At 39.8% G+C, this 21,366-nt stretch overlaps 1 protein-coding gene across 1 annotated transcript; it reads left to right on the top strand.

Moving 5' to 3' along the window:
- Positions 1-1,572: 1,572 nt before the first annotated feature.
- On the top strand, positions 1,573-21,069 carry C1H21orf91 (chromosome 1 C21orf91 homolog). The gene is made up of 4 exons (XM_009480137.2): positions 1,573-1,696; positions 15,862-16,395; positions 19,893-19,955; positions 20,428-21,069. Exons 1-4 carry the CDS (start codon positions 1,573-1,575, stop codon positions 20,586-20,588), a joined length of 882 nt encoding a protein of 293 aa, XP_009478412.1. The 3' UTR covers positions 20,589-21,069.
- Positions 21,070-21,366: the final 297 nt, after the last annotated feature.

Here is a 21,366-nt window from a genome sequence, read left to right as displayed (position 1 = left end):
GACTTTAAGATGGTTTCTCTGATGCAAATTCTCCTTTCTCCTCCTTCTCCTCTTCCTCCTTTCATGCACACTAACATTTAATCCTGTTCAACAGTAACTTTTTTATTTCTTTCCTCCGTACTAACTTTTAATCCCATTCAATAGTAACTTTTTCATTTCCTTCCTCTGTAAGCACATGAAGTGAAAAATAACAACAATCCCCAAGGAGCAATTTTTATTTCCTAGAAAGCTCAGCTTAGAGCGATCCCATCCTGTGCCACGAAAGGACATAGCTAAAATTCGGCCCAGGTTTGCCAGCTCCACACACACACGTGGCAGCAGATCGTGACTTTGTTTTCTCCGGGCCATTCCACAAACCCTCCCTGCTCCCAGTTCCTACACACAAATGAATCTGGCACTTCTAACAAAACCTAATCAACACGAGTCCCAAGCGTACTCTGCATTACGTGCCAACAGCTAATTAAATGCGAATGTACGCTGCGATAAGCGCAGAATTAGGCCGCAAACGAGAGATGAATATTGCCAGCCGCTGGCTCCCCCGGGGCGGGGCGAGGGGCGAGGGGCGGGGCGAGGGGCGGGGCGAGGGACGCTGGGCGGGGCGCTGGGCGGGGCGCTGGGCGGGACGGACACGCCCCGCCGCGCCGCGTGGGCGGGGCTGCCGCGGCGGCGGGCGGACTTCCCCTCACCCCCTCCCCGCCCCGCCCCGCCTCCCCCGCGCGGGGGAGGCGCGGCAGCCGCGCTCTGGGAGAGTCCAACCGCTGCGGGGGAGCAGGCGAGCTCCCGGCCCCTGTGGCCGCACGGAGGGGCGGGGAGGCGGCAGCCGCCGCTAGCTTGTCCCGCCTCGCCACCCTTCGTTGCTCCGCTCTGAGGCGGCGCCGGCCGCTGAGGTGCGGCGGAGCGCGGCTGCAGGGTCCCCTGCCTCCCCCGTCGTCCCCCGTCCCGCAGGAGCCGTGGTTTCGGCCGGAAGCGGCGGGCGGCGCCTGGCGCCGATCTCCGGCGGCGGAGGCGCTGGCGGCCGAACAATAGTGAAGCGCGGCGCTGGGGCGGGCGGCAGCGGCACCGGCGCGGCACGGCGGTGAGCGGCTGGGGCGTCCCCATCGCGGTTGTGGCGGTGGAGTGTCTGCGCCGTCGGTGCGCGGAGAAGCGGGGAATGAGGAGCCTGAGAATGGAGCTGGGGGGGAGCGGAGCGGGACGGGGCAGCGTCCGGGGGAGGGAAGGGGTGCGCGGGCGGGGAGGCGGCGGGAGGGCTCGGTGCCTGCCGGCTCCGGCTCTGGCTCCGCCGTGCGGCCTGGCCGCTGCCGGCGCCGCCCCCCCTCCGCGCTCTGAGGCACAAACTTTCCCGGGACGCTCCCTCCCTCGTTCCCCGGCCTGGGCCGGGCGCGTTGGGGCGGGCCGGGGCCGGGGGTTCCGGCGGGGGGCCGGAGCAGTGGCGGGGGTCGGCGTGCGGTGCTGCCTGCCGTCTCCCCGGGCGCGGGGCGGCCGGTGCTTCGCCTCGGGGGCGGTTGAAATAACGGCCCCGTCCCTTGTCGCCCCCTCCTCTCCCCCCCCACCCCCCCCCACCCCAAGGGCACCATGAACGAGGAGCAGTTTGTGAGCATCGACCTGGACGATGACAACGTGTGCAGCGTCTGCAAGCTGGGGACCGAGAAGGAGACGCTCTCATTTTGCCACGTTTGTTTTGAGCTGAACATCGAAGGTAGCGTTTTAATAGGAGTCGCCTTGCGCAAACTTCAGTCGCAGGCTGTTTAGCTTGGAGCTGAACGCGAATTGAGCTTATCTGAAAGCTTTCATAAAGGCTGAGGTTCGAAAACGTGTATATTTAGAAAGTTTTCTTGCTGGCCAAACTTGTTTGTTAGGTTCCGAAACAGCTCATTTCCGATAAAGGTGGGTGCGCTAGGTGCGCTGGTGCCTGCTCATCTAGATGTAATACCCCCCTTTGAAGAGCTTCTGAAATGCCCTGGTGTTAATTTCACCTTCTGGTATTAGACCTCTGGTGTTAGTTCAGATCGGAAGGAGTTTTTGTTCTGCCTTTATTCAGGGTTTTTGCTCAGTAGTTAGAGGGTTCTGTGTAGAAAACTTAAGTTGCCGATTTTAAAGAATAATAGGTGTGTTTGGAAGCAGATGAATGTTTTACTGTCATTAGAAATAATCAGAGGATTGCTTATTTTTGCTTTCATAAGGTGATCATACATGCAGTATGATCAAACTGGGTTCATTGTCAAAGCTTCTTAAAGTTTGCAAATTATGAAGTAGGAATTTTGTCTATCTTTTAAAAGACTAATCTTGTAAGCATTGTCTCTGGCCTCCAAAATGGTATTTTTAGATTTTCAGACCTTGTTTTGCTAAAGAATTTACTCATCTTGTTGCTTTTCTTCATGTATAAATCAAGTGTTGAGCATGAATGAGCAATTACTAGTTATTTCCCTTTAAGTTAAATAAGGATTTTTTGAAAGTATAAATATTGTTGCTTGATTCTGGGGTGAACAAAGTAATTTGTTCTAGTTATATAAAGTGGTACTTGCCAGTTGTACATATATATGACTGCCTAGAGTAATCTTTATTGGTACAGGGCAATTGAGTATGAAGATTTTAATGCTGTTATGTGAATAGTCCCATTTCTTGGTGACAGTAAGATTTGCCTTGTCTCTGATATATGTGAGAGTACACTAAGGGTCTTAAGATCAAGTCTCATATGAGATATGAGCGCTGCACCCAGTGACCTAGTTGCTTATTCTGAACCCTAGAAGCATAAAACTGAGTGGAACGTAGAGGGCTGTAAGGATATGTATTCCATACACTGTTTCTATTGTGCATCTGACTTTTAATGCATATATAGGTAATAAAATTTTGTTCTTACCTTACAGAAATCTGAAAAATGCATTAGCAAATTGGAATCACTTTTACATACTCAATGTTGTGTTTTGATATTTTTTTTTTTAAAGTGATGCCTTTAAGGTCTCTGTTGCTACAAGGGGCAATACATACTTCAGTAGTAATTTGCATGCTTTATGCTTTTGTTCAGAAGAGACATGCTTGTGTATTTGCACTTTTTGATGAAAGTTGGGGCAACTACCTAACCTAAGACAACCTGCCAGTCTGCTTGAGTTTTCTTACTGCTTTAAAATGATAGGTTTGTGGTTCTCAATATGAAGTGGAGTTCAGATGTTTCTCTCTCTAGGCTTTAAAATGAGAAAAAAACATATTGCCATAATGAGAATTAAGTACTTCGATTACATGCAGAATCTGTTGTTGTTTTGGAAGTGTTCAAACAAATAAAACAGGATGCATTAAAAAATTGCTGGATGTTTTTTATGCTCCATTGTTTGAGAAGCTGTGGATTTGTCAAAGTTACTTGTTATGGATATTACTTTACAAAATGATCATGTGTTTTAGCTGGAACAGGTTTTTTTTCTGGAACTCTTAAGTAGATTTGGTAATAGTAAAGACTTAATCTGTGCAGCAGACTAATTTGCATAATCTCCTAAATTTTTGGTTAATTTTAAAAGAAGGCTACTTGAACAGAATACGGATGAAAGCTCACCTGAAATTACATGAACCATTATATTCTTAATCTTTTATTTTGCATAGTAAAAAAAAGGTATTAATATCTTTGATCATTATAACATCCAAATACATCAATTTCTGATATTCTGTCTTCTGTGTACCACTTTGAAAATATGTACTGTTACTGCTTTTATAGGGAGAGGAGGCTTAAGGGTGGCAGAGGTTGTATAAGTGACTTTATAAAGAATCATTATAAGACTCTTTAGCTGAACTACTGTGTGATAGCCCTTTACCATATCCATGGTCATGCTCTTCCTACTTTTGACATATCTATTGCATTCCTGTATCTTTCTGTGACAAAGACTATGATTTCTATACGCATCTAAAATAACAATCTTTTGGCAGCCCTGGGTAGGGAATGAAATAGATAATTCACTAACTCGGAATGTTATACTAGGTGTTTTCATACTAACCTCCTGCTTATATTTTAATGAAGTTCAGATGCATTATAACATGGCTACTTCTTGAACAGAATCAACTGTAAGTTGTATCAGCTCTGTAGATGTGCTATCTTACACTTGCAAATAAGTGTCATTCTCGTTAACAGTTTGACTTGTATTTAACACCCTATTTAAAAACCCAAGCAATTAAAACACGTACATATATTTTTAAGTAATTCAGGAAGTGAAATAGACTATTCAAAAAAGGTATTCGTGCAACAGCTAGGACAGTGCTTAAGGCTTACTCATTTTTAGTGTGGATGTGCATGCATAATTTCTCCCTCAGTGAAGTAGGAAATAGCTGCTGTTCAAGAACAGGCAGGCTATATACTCACAGCTCAGCATCTTGCTGGATGCTTAAGTACTCCCACTGATTGCAGCACCCTGTTAACTTCCATGTGTTAAGTGCTGTCTGACTTAAGGGGAATGTGCAGCACCTCTTCCATCTTTCCTGACCGTCCAGTCCTCACTGGGAGGTGGATCAGGATAGAAAGGAGCATTGCAGATGCATGTGCAAGAAGGGCAAGTGGTGGACTTGGCAGTGTTAGGTTAATGGTTGGACTTGATGATCTTCAAGGTCTTTTCCAACCTAAATGATTCTGTGATTCTATGAGTCTATGTATGAAATTCTGGAAGTAAGTTTCCCAATTCCCTTTTTTAAAAGGGTGTCACATTCTAGTGTAGAACTCAAGAGAACAATTCTGTTTCCCTTTGTGCCAGCATCTGATTACTTAAAGGTGTATATGGTAAATCCACACACTTGAAACTGATCTAGCCCAAGGCTTAACCACCTGAACCCCCTCTGAAACAGACGTTCTCAAATGTATATAAACAAAACACTACAGAAATATAATTTACTTAGCTGTGCTTAATTGCATTATAGTTTAATATTGGTGAATCTTTGTGTCTTCGGACATTTGTGAGTTCAACAGCTGTACAAGTTTGCTTGTGTGTAGATGGTAACATTGTTGATTGTCTTGCTAAGTAAGATGAGTAATTAGAAATGAGGAAATTAGAGAGCATCCCCATTTGTAATGACTCAACAGACTTCTTCCTGGATCAGTGTTGTGATGTGTCTCAGCCTTTACCTTCGTGACATCGGGGTGGTTTTTTGTAACCTTCATTGTGTTTGGACAATAGTTCAATAATGATACGTAATTGAAAAATTTTTAAAAAATCAAGTTATTCTTATAGTCCTTTATAGAGAAGACTGCTATACAGAAAGCTTAATCTATGGTCTGCCTTAATTAACTGCTGAGTTTTTGAATGGGGAAGTTAGTTACTGTGTCATAAAACCTTTTTTTTATTAGAAATCAGGTCTCAATCATAATTGTTTTTACTAGTAGATTTTTAGTCTTTTAATGAAATGATAGCTTAGCCTAAAATGTGATTGTGCTTCTTACTAAGTTCAGTTAATTCACAGAAACACTGGTTTGACTGCAGTTTGGAGTTTAGCTGTGGTGTCTGCCCCAGAACTTATTCAGGAGTGATATATATGGATTATAGGGTCTGTTTCTCTGAAGTTGACTGGAAGAGTGGTAGCAAAGGGAGGCGAAAAGGGAAAACGGGCATACAGAATAAACAGAAAGCCAAGATGCAGGTTTAAACTTCTGCTATTACATGTCATCAGCATTTCTTGAACAGGGAAAGAATAACCTTCTTAGGAGAGTAGAGTAGTGCTAACCTTCAGTCTGGCGGGGGGGTGGGGAGGTCTTGAAAGGATAGTATTTTTGTCACTGTTGCACTTGCTGTTTCAGCTCAGTTTGAGGATTCATGCTCAGGGAAGCTGAGTGGACTGTTACACAAATACTTTTACTGCAAAACGAGCTTTTGTGTCTGAAGGATCATTACTGGGTGATTTAGCACAAAAGAATATTAATGTGATTCTTAAACTTGAAAATATGCACAGTACTTACATATGAAACTAAACTAATGTTTTGAGAAACAAAGCTGATTCTGTATGGTGGTTTTGAAGTTCTAGATGGGGTTTAGAATATCCTGGTGGTGTGGGTCTGATGGAGTTTGATGTTGGCTTTTGCCTTGTGCAGGTGGAGTGAACATCAGCAGAGATTGTTGTGCACTGCTTTGTTTTTCTGAGTAGGTGGCATAGTAGCAATCTCTGGATTGACACAGGAAATGTTTTAATTTCGTATGTAACTAGATTGCGTAAGCCAGGAAATCGTGTCTTGTGTGTTAGTTTGAGGCAAATTTCTTCTCCTTTTTAGTTTCATTATAATATGGGAAAATGATTAACTGAACTCTGGTAGCAAATATACAATACTAACAACAGATCTGCAGTTATAACCGGAGTGTGGGGGGAAGATATATGTACACACAAAAATATCTGTATGTGTATGTATAAATGCTGCCTGTATATGTAAATATCAACAAAACAGACCCCTCTGCCTGAATATGGTGTCCCTACAAGCTGCTTTGAAGTTCCAGTTGTAGGGTTTCCATGTAAGAATGCAGTGCTGTGTGGAGATACCTGACTGTGCTCTAATTCTCCTATTAGGAGGCTGTAACTGCCTAGCCTGTGTTTCATAGAGCCCGCAGAGGCGGCTAGAGTGCTAAGCGGTTGAGCTGCCTCTGGTGCTGCTTAGTTGTTCAGATGTCTTCACGTGGGAATGCATTGTGCAATGCAGATGCGTCCTTGGTTAATGAACGCTTTGTGATCCTCTGGACAATGCCTGTGGAAATCCCAGCTCCAGGAGCTCAGTACTTGAATGTGTATTTGTTCAAACATCAGACTTGTCTCTGAAGGTAACAAAGTTGAAAGTCTGTAATAATTACTGTTTAGCTTTACATTATTTGTTAGAGATAATGTATCTATCTGTCTTAGCCTGGTTTTATGCTGGTATGTCTTAATGCAGAATTACTTCAAAATCTGTGAATTTCCTGAAATTCAAGGGTTTGTAACAGAGGCAAAACCATAATAGAAGGGGAAAATCTGATTGTTTGAACTGATTTTTATTCACTCTTTTGCTTATCTAATGCTGCTAACGACGGTAATGTCTTGGAGATTGATAGCTGACAAGCAAACTGGCTTGCTTCCATTTCTGTTTAGAGTTGAACAACAGCTGAATAGCAAATGACAGTCCCTATCCCAGGTCTTGTAATAAAAAAAGAAGAGATAGTGTAACTACTGGGCGTCTATTCCCCTGATTTATGTTAAGATAGTTACATTTCCACGGTCCTTTAAAGTGCTGATACACTCATAGCATTTGAGGCAATTTCAGTGTCAGGTTGGTGCATGCCAGTCTCCAGGTTGAGACAAAGATGCTATAAACAAACCTGTCTTATTGCATAGCTTTTTTTCCTGTTAAGGTCTATACAATCTTGTATAATATATTTACTCTGTGTTCTTTGCGTTCATGTCAAAAAAGAAAAAAAGTGGTTTAGTTGTTAAAAGCTGTAAGCACTCAAATTTCACTTTTTCCCTTCTTACACCGTACAGAAGAATATCTCACTGAAAATGGGTTGTAAGGTATAACTGAAAGGATTGAAAACTGCTGTTTTAATTTCATTCTGTTCCAAAATATTACACATCTTTATTTTTTTCAATGTTAATGAAATAACCATTATGATATATTATTCTGGCAACAAAAGCTAAAAAATTTCATCATTGCCCTTTAGGCTAGACAGATGAGAACTTGTTTCAAGGTAGCATTTGCAGTCCAGGCGTATGACTCATTTCTGCAAACTTGAATGGACTTGTGGAGCTAGCTGTGGTTTCCAGTAAACCACTTAACTATGAATTCGAGTCCAAACATTGTTGGAGATGCTATTCTTATGTGGCACTTAGAAGATTAAGTACTGCTGGGTAATAGTAGAGCTGTGTGGCTAGTTCTAAAAGTACCTTTTTGAGTTCTGTATGTGTAAATGTGGGAGGTTTGTACATGCAGACAAGTAAATTGAGCAGTTATGTTACTTTCCTGTCATCATCCAGAATGCAGAAATACTGTCTTATGGCTTCCACTGCCTTGTAGGTCAGTTCAGTTGATTTTTTTCTTACAAAGAGTGAGACGTCTTTATCATAGTAGTTCTTGTAGTAAAGTTTTCATCAGGATGTATTGGCTTGTCTAATACAGTAGTAAATTCTATTCTTAGATAGTAAAGTAGTTTATAGGGAACATGAATTTTGAAAACATGTTTAAAGGGTCAATTGGATCTCTCTGTTCTGCCTTATATAGGATGGCTTTGCTGTGTGCTAAAATACAAATGGGCTAAGAAATGCAGTGGGAGATGATTTGTGTGCACACCTGACGTATGGAATGCACTGGCTTTATCATAAGAAAGTGAACAAGATAATATCTAGTCTTTACCATGTGTCTGGTTTTAGAAGTTAATGAATGGCACTGGTATTTTCCTTCTAGCCAATCTAATAAATCACAAGATTTAACTCTCAAATGAAATTGCATGCATACACTTAAAAATAGCCGTTGGCTTTAAGTCTTGTCAGGCAGATGTATTGGTGATATATGTCTCTAATGATCCCATTTTTCAGTGTTGGCAGAATTGTACAACTGGAGAATATCAATTTTCCTCACCCCTTGTCATCTAGGTGTGTGGATGACTTGCTGTCTTAGGTCATCATGGGCTGGTTTTATTTAATGTATTTTGAACAGGTCTTCGTATCTGCTTTTCTATTATAAGAACCCACCTCTTCTAGCACTATTAATGAGCAGACTAGTATACAGCAGTGGCTTAAAATAGGTGAACACTAACATTTAATGTCTTGTGAAGCATTTCCCTGTCTGCTGCAGGTCTTAGCCCTGGACACTCCGTAAGCCAAGCTTGAGCTTGTCTGATCTTAGTGTTCCAAGTGGACGCTAGCAGTTGTTGAGGAGCTGTTTCATGGAGCTGGCTAAACATCCCTGTGTCAAGAACAGTACTCTGTGTGTGTGAGGTGGACAGCTGAGGGTGGGGTGAAGGGTGGGGTTCTTCAAGTAGGCAGCCACAGACTGGCACTTTTCACAAGAGAGGTGGTGGAGTCACCGTTCCTGGAAGTGTTCAAAAACTGGGCAGATGTGGCACTTGGGGGCATGGTTTAGTGGGCATGGTGGTGTTGGGTTGATGGTTGGACTGATGATCTTAGAGGTCCTTTCCAATCTTAATGATTCCTAGTTTCACTTTCATTAAAAATAATCCAGCCACCAAGCCAAGAAACATGAACTTGCTACTCTCCCCTTAATTGGTTTAGTGGTGGACTTGGTAATGTTAGGTTAATGGTTGGACTGGATGATCTTAAAGGTCTTTTCCAACCTAAACGATTCTATGATTTTGTGATTAAAGGAAAAAGCATAGGTGCCTATCACAAATCTTTCTAGAGTTAACTGTTTAGGATGAGGTGAATTGTTCCTGGGAAGCGTTTCGTCACTGGCTATGAAGGCAGTCTCCACAACTAGCTAAAACTAGACCTTTTCTAAGTGTTCTGACTTAAACAGATAATTTCACCCATGTTGCCAGTACTATACAAATGTGCATTATGAAGTGCATTCACTCTCCTTTGACTGTCCTTAATAACCACATGTACTTTACACATTTATGGAAGCTATATGTATGGTGGATGCTAGCATTATACTTGAGAAGGCAGCTTTTCTTCTCTTTTTTCTTTCTTTTTTCAGGTATAAATCTTACCCATAAATATTTGTAAATTCTTTAAAGGGACTTTAATATGGCTTTAATTAACTAATGTCATGGTACAAACTTGTAACTGACCATATATCTAGAAGTATTCTTGTTAATGTTAGTTCACTCCATCTTAAATTCTGGGTTTTTTCTTCTTCAACTGCTTAAGCTATGGTTATTCACCACTGCAAAACCAATTAGTTTCCAGCATTGCATTATAAATTGCAAAAAAGGGAATGCAGGCTTTCTTTAACTTTATTTTCAGCTGATGGAGCTGAAAGACCAAATAAGGTTTTTAAAAAAAGAGTAACAAACAAATGAAAAAACACACTGTGGAAGATAAACAAGCAGGCTAATGATCACTGGTTTTCTTTTTTTATGAAAACATTTATTTGTGAAGGGATGTGAAGTAGTCTTGGCATTCAAGAGCATTCCTTTTTGAATTGAACTTGTTCATTACTATTATAATCTCCAAATAAGACAACTATTTCAGCCAGCTTTATATATAAATGTGAGCAAACATTGCAAGTTAGTTCTGTATCTTTATCATAAAGAAGAGTTATACATAGTTCTCAAAGAATCAGTTGCAAAGGCAGAAATAAAGTCTTTGAAGACTTAGAATCATAGAATCGTTTAGGTTGGAAAAGACCTTTAAGATCATCCAGTCCAACCATTAACCTACACTACCAAGTCTACTCTAAGCCAATCAGGGTGGACTAGACTAAACCATGTCCCGAAGTGCCACATCTACCCGTTTTTTGAACACTTCCAGGGATGGGGACTCCACCACCTCTCTGGGCAGCCTGTTCCAATGCTTGACCACCCTTTCCGTAAAGAAATTTTTCCTAATTTCCAACCTAAACCTCTCCTGGCGCAGCTTAAGCCCATTTCCTCTTGTTCTATTGCTAACTACGTGGGAGAAGAGCCCAACACCCACCTCACTACAACCTCCTTTCAGGTAGTTGTAGAGAGCGATAAGGTCTCCCCTCAGCCTCCTCTTCTCCAGGCTAAACAACGCCAGTCCCCTCAGCCGCTCCTCATAAGGCCTGTGCTCCAGACCCTTCACCAGCTTTGTTGCCCTTCTCTGGACACGCTCCAGCACCTCAATGTCTTTCTTGTAGTGAGGGGCCCAAAACTGGACACAGTATTCCAGGTGCGGCCTCACCAGCACCGAGTACAGGGGCACAATCACCTCCCTGCTTCTGCTGGCCACACTATTCCTGATCCAAGCCAGGATGCTGTTGGCCTTCTTGGCCACCTGGGCACACTGCTGCTACTTCTTCCCTTCAAAAAAAAAAAAGAAAAAAGAAAACAGAAGTTTATATGATGGAAACCGATCTACTTTCAAGTACAAATGCTTTAAAATGGGGTAGAATTTATTGAGATGTGATTACACACCTGGTTATATGGTAAATATTCTCCCTGCTCTCTGCTACTTTACAGTTGTAACTTGAAGTTACAAAACTTGAAGTTACAAAAATGTGTACCACATTATAAATTGCCTGGTTGCTAGTCATTCATTTACAAAATTATTTTGCAGGAGTGGATTAGGACTCATTATGTCGAGAACTGTACCAGTATAGAGGAAGAGTTTCTACTGTGCATAGCTTACAAATCGAAATACTCAGAACTTTATTTTGTCGAAATAAGTAGCCCTGTTCTTAGAAGTGCTCAACATATAAAGATATTGCTGAGTAACATGATACCATTCATGTTTCATCTAGGACACATGGGTTACCAGAATCAGAAGCAAATAATGGATGGTGAACACTTATATTCTTTTATTATTTGTCTTGAGGTTGGCATCATCCTGTGAATCTTGTTCACCTGAGCAATGATCTCTGGTGTGAGCTTGTTTCCTGATAGCAACTGCTGTCTTAAGTTAGTTAGATATGGTCTTCTAGATGTTACTGAATTTTGGTGGATTTTTTTTTCCCTGCAGATGAAACTTTCCTGCTTTGGATGGTTGTGGGCTTTTTTAGGTTCTTTTTCCTTCTTTGAAAAAATAAGTATGAAGGGTAAGGACATACTTGGACAGAGTCTGCAATCCTATTCGTTGAAAGTAAGACAAGGGACAAGTGTACACATACCTACAAATGTGGAAGAAAAATGTTGATGGTTGTATGATTGCTGACTTCAAGAACCAGCCAAAAAAAAAAAAAGTTGAGATGGATATTAGCAAACAGGAACATTCAGACAGAACTGAAACCCTGTGAAAACCCCCAGAACTGACAATAGCTGTTTATCAAAATTACAGTATTACTTCTTGTAATGTACAGAAGTCTTCCCTTACTTTATTCAACACTATACATAGAGACAAATAAAGTAATGTGTCTTCTAAAACTGATTCATCTTTATATAGAATTTGTTTGATCCATGCCAGTTTACTAGCTGGTAGATTTTTCTGCAGTTGTGACGGACGGGAAAAATATGAAGTAATCTGAGTGGAGTGTTAAGTCTTACTAAAAAGAAACAGGCATCTTTTCCGCCTCATAAAGCTGATGGTATTGCCCACAACAGAAGGATTTGTATCAAAGAAATGTACTCTTACTTGCTGTAACACTGGTACGTCGTGACTAGTTTGTGCTGACACAGCAGCTTCTATGAATGCTCAGCTCTTGGGATGCAATTCCAGAAGGTTAGCAGCTGATGTTATTCATGTCCTCTGTATAGGAAAGGACTAATTGTCACCTTAGTACCAAAGAAAGATTGACGGTTGGTTTGGATTTTTTGCATGTGTGTATTGCAGTAGAAATCAAACCATTTATGTGAAAGCTGAAGCAAGTCTGTTAGCAATTCTGTACAAAACCAAACTGGTTTTGTACATTTTCTGTTCCTTACTATACTGAAGAGAATTTAGATAGACCCTCTTTGGTTTTTTTCAGTGGCGTAAGAGATGGGGAAGGCTGTGAATTCTTATCTTAGGTTGGGGGTATTGTATACTGCAAGTGTTTTGTACTAACTTGCTCTATGTTCAGAAATAGTGACATTATGGCTAATATGTGCCATATACGTAGCAAAACCAAGACTTTTGAAGTGACTTTTTTCTTTTGTAATAGTTGCTAATTTCAGGCATACCCAATATTACTGAGTTCTGGTAAAACAGATTTCTTTGAGCAGCATGACGCTGGAGTGGGGAAGTTAATGTTCAGAACTCTTCTTTTAAAAGATAAATTTGTCAGAAGGAAAGACTTGAGTAACCTTGAGTTTATGGCTTAGACATAAAAATCAGATTGGGCTTCATAAAGTCATGCTACACTTGTTCTTTTTTTGTATTACTGAAATTATGTGGTGTTTATTTTGTGTGGTCTCACACCCTTGTCCTATTGGACAAGTAACATGTTGTTCTCGTGGAAGTAATGAAGCAGAAAGCCTCAAAGGAGTTTAAGTGAGACTGCAGTATTCTATGACTTGTTGTGCAGGTTTCTTTTGTGATTGTCCCAGAAGTGATAGTGTGTATCTGTGAGGAAATGTAGTCTGACCTGCTTCTTCAGATGTGCTAGGCAGAGGACCTAACTGCAAGAGGCCATGCCTCTAGAACCAGCTCTGGAACCGTTTCATTAAACTTGCAAGATTCAGTTTTTCTGGTTTTAACTGAAACAGTGCAGTAGTTCTTTCTCTAGTTTTGGGGAAGGAGGGAATGCAGGGGAGAATAAGGAGAAGTAAAAACTTCGTAGGTAAGTTTGATTTTTTTTTTTTTTTGAGTTGAGAAGGGTGGTATCCTGAGAGCAAAACAGACATTAGTGCCTATTAGCAGCCATGAACTAGAAACAGTCAGTGCAAAACTGCATTTGTCCCGGATTTACTAACTGTGCTTTCTACAGTTCTCTTCCCTCTTCTTCACCAAATCTTTAAGTATTTGCTTTAGACAGGATTACTCTACCCTGTGATGAGAAGACATTGACTTCATTCATCTCATGATCAAATTAAGTGTGTTCATGAGTTATTGTATAGAAAACTGTGTAAAACTTGTTTTTCAGCCAATCTGATAATGTGTTATGTAAATAAAGTGCTGTAAGCATCAGTGGCATAGCATGTTGAAGAATCACTTGAGTGAAGCAACTAACACTGAACAAATCGGTCTGTTTTTGTAGGATTTGCAATGTTGTGAATATATGCCTTGTAACTTTAATTGACAGTGTTTGCTCTTCCTTGATGGCTTAAAGATTTAAGGGTTTCCATTGTGCTACTGAGCTAAGCAGACTTGCTATATTTAAACTGTACTGATAAGTCATGAGAACAAATGACTTGTCTTTCCTTGTTTTCACTAGAAAAGTTTATTTTGATTTTTTTTAAAGTCTCTGTAGAGATAGAGAGGGAAAATAGCCTTGCAAGTAGGCAGTAGACCATATAGAGCTTAAGAAAAGTTAGTGAATGTCTATTTGCTGAAAGAGGTTGAAAGACATTTTGAGGTATAGAGTGAGAATCTTGACTCTGTACCCATGAAGACAAATCAGTGCCTCTGGTTAGGATGTGGTTTTTGTTCTAACACTTAGTTCATGGACAGAAGGAGTGTCTGTTTTCATGACCTTACTTGTCTCCCCTGCTGCTAAGAACAAAATAAATTCCACTGCTGTCCTCTTTCATTTTCCACTCTTTTTGTCATTTTGTCCCATAAATGTTGTGTGCGCTCTTACAAACTCAACCAGAACAGTAATGCTCTTGAGTTTCAGCGCTGCACAAAGAGTGGAAAATTAAGAATTTATAATGGCTACTCTCAATGTTTGAACTCTCCAACTTGAAACAGTGGTTATCAGCAAATGAGACAATGAAAATTAAGTGCTTGGATTTGTCTTCAGTAGTTTCATGTTAAGAATTTTACCTTTGTAACTTAGTTTTGAGAGGAGTTTGGGATTTTGCAGAATTTAATCACTTAACAAATGATAAGCTGGTGGTTTTTTTTTAAATCATTTGGGGTGGGTGGCTTACAGTTTACCACAAGAATTTAAGAGGGTCAGTCAGATATAACTGAGAATTGTAACATGTAGCTTTCTGCTAATTGCTCACTAAAGTCTCTATTATCAGATTTTGTTACCTGTTGCTTTTCATGGTTTTTTATTTTAATTGCTTTTGTCTACTTCCTTCTGTGCTAAAAGGTAAAATGGCTGCAGCTTGGTTCATGTTGCCTAGTTTCAAAGATCAACTTACATTATATGTTGATTTAAATATTCTGGCTTTAGTAAGCATTGAGCACTTTCAGTTCACAGGTATGTTATTTGCAATGTGGAATTTGTTTGACAGAATTATTTTTCATTATACTGGGAACTTCCCAAGTAGTATACTGAGTGTTGAGATAAACATTGAGCTGTTCAATATTCTGGACTTGGATACTGAACCTACTGCGTAAGTGAATCCAAAGAAAAATAAATTTTCACTGAAAGTTGCAGAAAGTAATTTTGTGCTGGAGTACTATTAACTTTCTGAAATAGTCATTTCTCATACCATCTGTGTTCACTCACCAACTGTAGATCTTCCCAGATTGTGTTCCTTTAACATGTCAATCACTATCAATTACTTTGAGGTTTGAGTAAGTTACCTGCTGTAGCTATGTGAACAGTCTTTGAAGGAGGACAAGCAAAGAGGAGAATAAACATCCATCTTCCATTAAATTAATTTCAAGACAGTTTTAATGTTGGCAAGTGTCAACTGTATTGGAACTTGCTTCTGTAGCTAGGCTACAGGCTTGTACCAATGCAAAATAATAAACTAAGACTGAAGTCTGAATTACGCTTGACCACTTGGATGACACAAGCCCACATACTGCAGTATTTGTTGAGCAGATGGTTCGTAACGTATTCCATAGAAGATGGGAGCATGAATGACTGCTCTCAGAATGCTCTTCAGTATTGTTCTGTAGAATTTTCTGGTATATGGTTGGGATTATTTTACTTCTACAGCTTATACACTTGTCTATAGGTGTGATGCAATATGTACAGAGTTAGCAGTTTACTTCATCTGTGTTATCATCCAAGAGGCACATGCAGGTAATCTGTAAGTCTTCCACTAGAGATTAGTGTGTGCAGAACACATTGTATGCAAAGGACTCAGAACTGAGTGGAATTTAAAAAAAATGTGAGAGTATCACATATCCTGGTTTACTTCACTGATTAGACTGTTAATTGGAAAGCACCAGTTAAGTTTGTTTTCTTGGTTGCTTGTGAGTAAGGATTTTGAAAAGTTAGTTGAGTATACAGTAAGTGAACTTTCTTCTGTTGTGTCTTTACAGGAGTACCAAAGTCAGATCTTCTACATACAAGATCTTTAAGAGGGCACAGAGACTGCTTTGAAAAATTCCACTTAATAGCAAACCAGGACTGTCCGCGATCAAAGCTCTCTAAAAGTCCATATGCAGAAGTAAAAAATATCTTGAGCAAAAAAATTAACTGGATCATACAGTACGCGCAAAACAAGGATTTAGACTCTGATTCTGAAAGCTCAAAAACATCCCAACACCAGCTTTTTAACTTCAGACATCAGACTGATAGAAAACTACTCCCACAGTTTGACTCCCCAGTTCCTAGATACTCTGCAAAATGGATAGATGGGAATTCTGGAGGCATCTCGAGCTGCTCACAAACTCTTTTGCAACAAAGAGAATCCACTGATTACAGACTTGGTGTGTTACAAGAAACAGGTGCTACCTTCTGTTGCAGCAGCGTTTTGTGGTCTGATCACAACCAAGCCCAGGAAGCTGAAAAAGCTGAAGGTGGTTCGCTCACTAGTGTTCATAGAAGGCATCCTCAGTACAGCAGGGAAGAACGTAAGTATATATCTATTTACACACAACCTGGCAAGCAAGGACATTCTTTGAAATATCTCTTGACCACTTAATGTCCCCACAGGGCATTAATTCACAGCTTGAATTGCAACTTCTGACAGTTCGGAGTTACTGTAAAATCTGTGAAGAAAAAGGCTACGTGGCTAAGCCAATGGTGTGGAGGGTATGGTTGGTGTGGGGGTTTTGTTTGGTTGGTTTTCAGTTTTCCAGTTAGTTACACCCCAATGTGATACAGGACATGCCTAATTTAAGCAAAAAAATTACTGTTACATTTGATTGCAGTCACTTTAACGTGTCAGTCCTGGCAGTTGCACAGTCCTGCATGGGGAGATTACTAAACTCCTGAAAACAGCTGTCTTGCTGAACTTGTACTGTGCCTTGAGTTACATTTTAGAGCGCTGCCCTAAGCAATAGGGGAAATTAGAGGTAAGGTAGCAGAGCAAACTTGTGAAACAACATTAAAAAAGTCAAACATTCTTAATAGTAGTGGACTTTCCTTGTACGTTTTACTAGATTTTTTTCTTCTGTTTATTGAGCATAAGAAAATGGGAAGGCCCTTATGCCACCAGGTCCCCTTAAACGCTGTAACAGTAGACCTGAGCAATTCTTTTGATGACTGTGGTGATACTGAAAGCAGCGGGAAATAAGTTTTCCTGTTATTTGAGAAGGTCACTAGAAGAAGTATTTAGAAAAATCTAGGATACTGCAGTGTCTCTGGAATTGGCCTACATGAAATGTGTTAGGAGTGAGTTCCTAGAGACCTCTGCAGTTACCGTCCTGCTTTTAGAACAGTGCCTGGCCCTAAATGAGAATACATCCACTCTTTACTTCTGTAGATGAGAAAAGTAACTGGAGATGGTTTCTGAATTTCAAAAGACCTGAGAAAGAAGACAAAAAAGCTGATAAAATATTCAATGGAAAATTAGGTAATGAAAGAGAAGGCAATAATGGCATTCAGAATGTCAGAAGAGAGTGAGAAAGAGGTACTGTAAAAAGTTGGAATCAGTTTCTTTAGGCTCCCACTTATTTAACAAAGTAACAAACCTGTCCTTGCAAAGTTCAGTCATTTTACATTCTATATAAAAGGATTTTACTTAACTGCTGTATTAATGCTTCATATTGCATTTGTAGTGAATTAGTAGTCTTAAAGCCATAAATCAAAACAGATACACTGTGCTGTTTGACCACCTGTCCTCTGGAGTCATAAATTGGGATTACATAAGTCAGGACAGGTCATTTTACATTCTATATAAAAGGATTTTACTTAACTGCTGTATTAATGCTTCATATTGCATTTGTAGTGAATTAGTAGTCTTAAAGCCATAAATCAAAACAGATATACTGTGCTGTTTGACCACCTGTCCTCTGGAGTCATAAATTGGGATTACATAAGTCAGGACAGCAGTTAACAGGAATTATGAAAGCTTGACCTGGTTTATGGGGTTATCTAACTGAAGTTAGTGACTTGGAATTTATGTCTCTGATTTTGGGACGGAGGTACATAAAGCTCTTCTGAGCACAATAGCAGATTTTTTTTTCTCCTGTTATTACTGCATAATGCACTTTTGAGGCATTTTTGCTTTGTATTACAAGGGATTTTTTAAATCTTGTTACAGTATTTAGTTTTAAAAGACATTCATTTGGAGACTCTATGATTATATAAAGTTTGTATTTTAGAGAAAAACTTAGGCTTTATCTGCCAGAATTAGGTACCACCTTATTGCAGTACCTACACTGTAACAACATAGCATTCTACTAAAAAAATGTATTGTTAATGTAACTGTAAATAGCTTGGTCAATATTTCTTTATCATTTACCTCAGCCATGGATAGAATAATCTTTTATTTAATTTGGTGTTCCGTTCCTTCTCCCTTCCCCTTCTGTGTCAGAACTATGTGACATGAAACAGTCCTGTCCTGATACACGCACAAAATGTGTGAACCTGCCTATTTGCTACAGTTGATGAAATGTTGATGAAAATAATGAAGAAATGGGAAGTAACATCCTACCACTGAGTATAGAAAGGGGGGGAAAAAATTCTTGAATTTCTTTTTAAAGCTGTCAGTTACTATATTAAATCCAATCAGGCTTTTCATGGAGCTTAAAAAGTGTTAACTTAAAGGATGGTGGGATGTGAGAAAGAAATCTTCTGTTCTATCAGTAGCAGAAGGTAGGAAGGAGCACCACTGTACCTGGCTGTTGGAGGAGAAAGGTGGATCTGGTTCTCTCTTAAATGGCCTTATGTCATGAGTAATAAGTAGGCTATCTTAGCTATTGCCAACTTCTTTGGTTTGGCAATAGCAAGAGAAAATTAATATTCTACAACTGCAAGATGTGAGAAGGGTTGAAAGAGGAGGCTTAGAATAATCAAATAGTCCTGTGGGTAAGTAAAAACCATCCTTTTCAGAACTTATGCTTTAAATTTACAGTATAGAAAATTCTTGCACTGAGAAATCTCTGAACAAAAGCTGTGTGATTGCAGAGTAGGTTTTTCCTAAGTATGCAGTGAGAGCTTTGCTAAGCTGCAGCATTGTTTAAAAACAAAATTTGAAAACTACAAGATCTTAAAGCTTGTTTTCAGTGCCCTGTATCTTCTTGTGGTGATCAGGATTGTCACTTTTCGCCGTGCTGCCTAAGGCATCTCAAAAGCAGGCATGGCACCAACCTGCACCTGCCACCGCTGGGTTGCTGGATTTCTAGGAAGCAGGCCAGTGCTTCCTCTACTTGCTGCTGTTGATTGAGGGCAGCGCAGAATACTTTCACAATTCCCTCCTCTGAGGTTTAATATATATTTTCAATGAGGATGATCAAAGTACACATAACCCAAGATACAGAAGGGCTTTTGAATGATGCAGAGGGTCTTTTAGTTGTCACTAGGAACATAGCACAAGAAAGTGAGAAGTAAACCTATTTTTATATGTTGGTCTTTGTCAAACTAGGATTTTCCTTCTTCATTTGTCACTGAGTTACTCAGTGGAAACTGTATACATTATTATTATATTCATAAGCACAAAACATGATAGCCAAAACAGGTAGCTGCATACTGAAAACTCTGTCCAGAAGCAGTTTCCTGTAGGCTTGCAAACGTAGCAGGACTTAGCTCAGAATTGTCCACTTGCCCACAGTGAGACAGACATACTTGCAGGAATTTCACTGTGGAAACCATGTTTTGAAGTCAGAGGAAGCTAAAGTATTTAAAGGTGTCAAGCAATTCTGATTTGGGACACTTCTTTTGAGAGCTTGAGTTTCAAGGTTTTTGATGCTGAAGCTCTCCTATGGAGTAAATCCTTGTCTATGTCAACATAGAAGGAAGAATTTTCAAACTTTCCACAAATGCCTGATAAACAATGTTGCCTCTGACTTACTGCTACGCATCTGTTGGTTATTAGGATGCAGATGATGACAATTTGAGAAAATGGGAGTCTGCTTAGGGACACTTATGTGACTTCAGTAGTAGTAATAACATTTTATTGTTACAGTGACTATGATGACTCCTGGAGAGTTAAAGCAACTTAACGAAAAACTGCTCAAGCAAATCCAGGGTGAGAGTTTTTCAATGCTTTTTGTTTTGGGTTTGTGTTGGGTTTGTAATAAAGAAGATCTTGTTTAAAAAGGAATTGCAATGGCTTTACTGTCAGCTAAGTTTTGAACTGAAATCTCTGTATGTTTCCATGTAAAATAAGAAACTTCTAGGTGCTTTTATTATGTAACCTGCTTGGGCATTGCAAACTGGCACTTGAATACAGCATTTTCTTTAGGTTTTTTAACTGGAATCAACTTCATTTTGAGTTATAAATGGATCCACCTTGGCTCAGGTCACCTAAAATGATAAACTGGTGATCCTGTTCCGTTTACAATGCATACACCAAACTGTGCTGGAACCAGAAAAAGTGGTGTTCTTGTGCATGAGCCCACTTAAATGGCTGTGCCTCTGTCATAGTAATGTTCAGCACTGCTTCTTAACTCTGTGGAAGTACAGGGACCAAGTGCATTAACCTAATAATGTTCTTGCAGACGTGTTTGAAGAGCTGACGCAGCAAGTCCAAGAAAAAGACTCTTTGGCCTCACAGCTCAATGTCCGTCATATTGCTATTGAGCAGCTGCTGAAGAACTACTCCAAACTGCCATGTCTACAGATGGGACGAGCAGGGATGAAATCAAATGTCCCCATATAAAGGGGATGCAACTTCTGTCCCCCGATAGAGCCAACTTTCCCTAACAGCTTTGATAACCATTAAGTACATCTGCACAGATATTTAGAAGCTTTTGAGGAAACTTGGGCAGCTTTCTCTTTGCATTCATAATCCGTGAGAAGTCTTATTCCACTTTGGTTTTAACAAAAAGGCAAATATTTTAGATATTAAAATCTACTGTAATAAGGTTCATTCACACTTAAGGATTTTTTCCCCATAACTACGCATGAGCCTTGAAATGAACTCTGTGTTTTGTTGGTAATAAAATTGTTTCTAACAAAGAATGACCTGAAGCCTGTAAACCTGCCTCCTTCATACAGAGGAAAAATAAAAATTTGAGTTTGATCAGGTCTGGTCATGTTACATCCAAGAGAGCTTTAAGGGGGGAACAGTATTAATGAAACTCATGTTTTCTTATTTATTATGAGCAATATTTTATTACCGAAATTTTATACTAAATAAATATCACTATTTTAGGTACTTTTTCAGATCTCTTTATAAAATGTCTGAATTACTCTGTGTAATGTTTATGCCTTGTGTATGATTGTTTATCCTTTTTCAGGTCTGTATCTTTCATGATACAATTTAAACAAAACAAAAAAAAAATCTTGTTTCCCAAAGAGATGAATTTCACATGTTAAAGAGAAAAAAAAAAATGCAGTGGTGCATCACTTATTTTTATCAGCTTTATAACTGAAGAATTTGGTTCATAAGATGTTTTAAAAAAAAAAGCACAGCACTTCCTTTAAATAAAAAAAAA

The sequence above is a fragment of the Pelecanus crispus genome, chromosome 1, assembly GCF_030463565.1.
Source record: "Pelecanus crispus isolate bPelCri1 chromosome 1, bPelCri1.pri, whole genome shotgun sequence".
In the NCBI taxonomy this organism is placed as follows: Eukaryota; Metazoa; Chordata; class Aves; order Pelecaniformes; family Pelecanidae; genus Pelecanus; species Pelecanus crispus.
Note: the sequence above shows the minus strand (reverse complement) of the source record. Positions and strands in the feature narration are given on the sequence as shown.

Coding starts and splice junctions, on each gene's coding strand:
- C1H21orf91 (XM_009480137.2), top strand. CDS start 1,573: ATGAACGAGGAGCAGTTTGTGAGCATCGACCTGGACGATGACAACGTG. Junction 1,697..15,861: donor TTTTGAGCTGAACATCGAAG/GTAGCGTTTTAA, acceptor GTGTCTTTACAG/GAGTACCAAAGTCAGATCTT. Junction 19,956..20,427: donor ACTGCTCAAGCAAATCCAGG/GTGAGAGTTTTT, acceptor ATGTTCTTGCAG/ACGTGTTTGAAGAGCTGACG.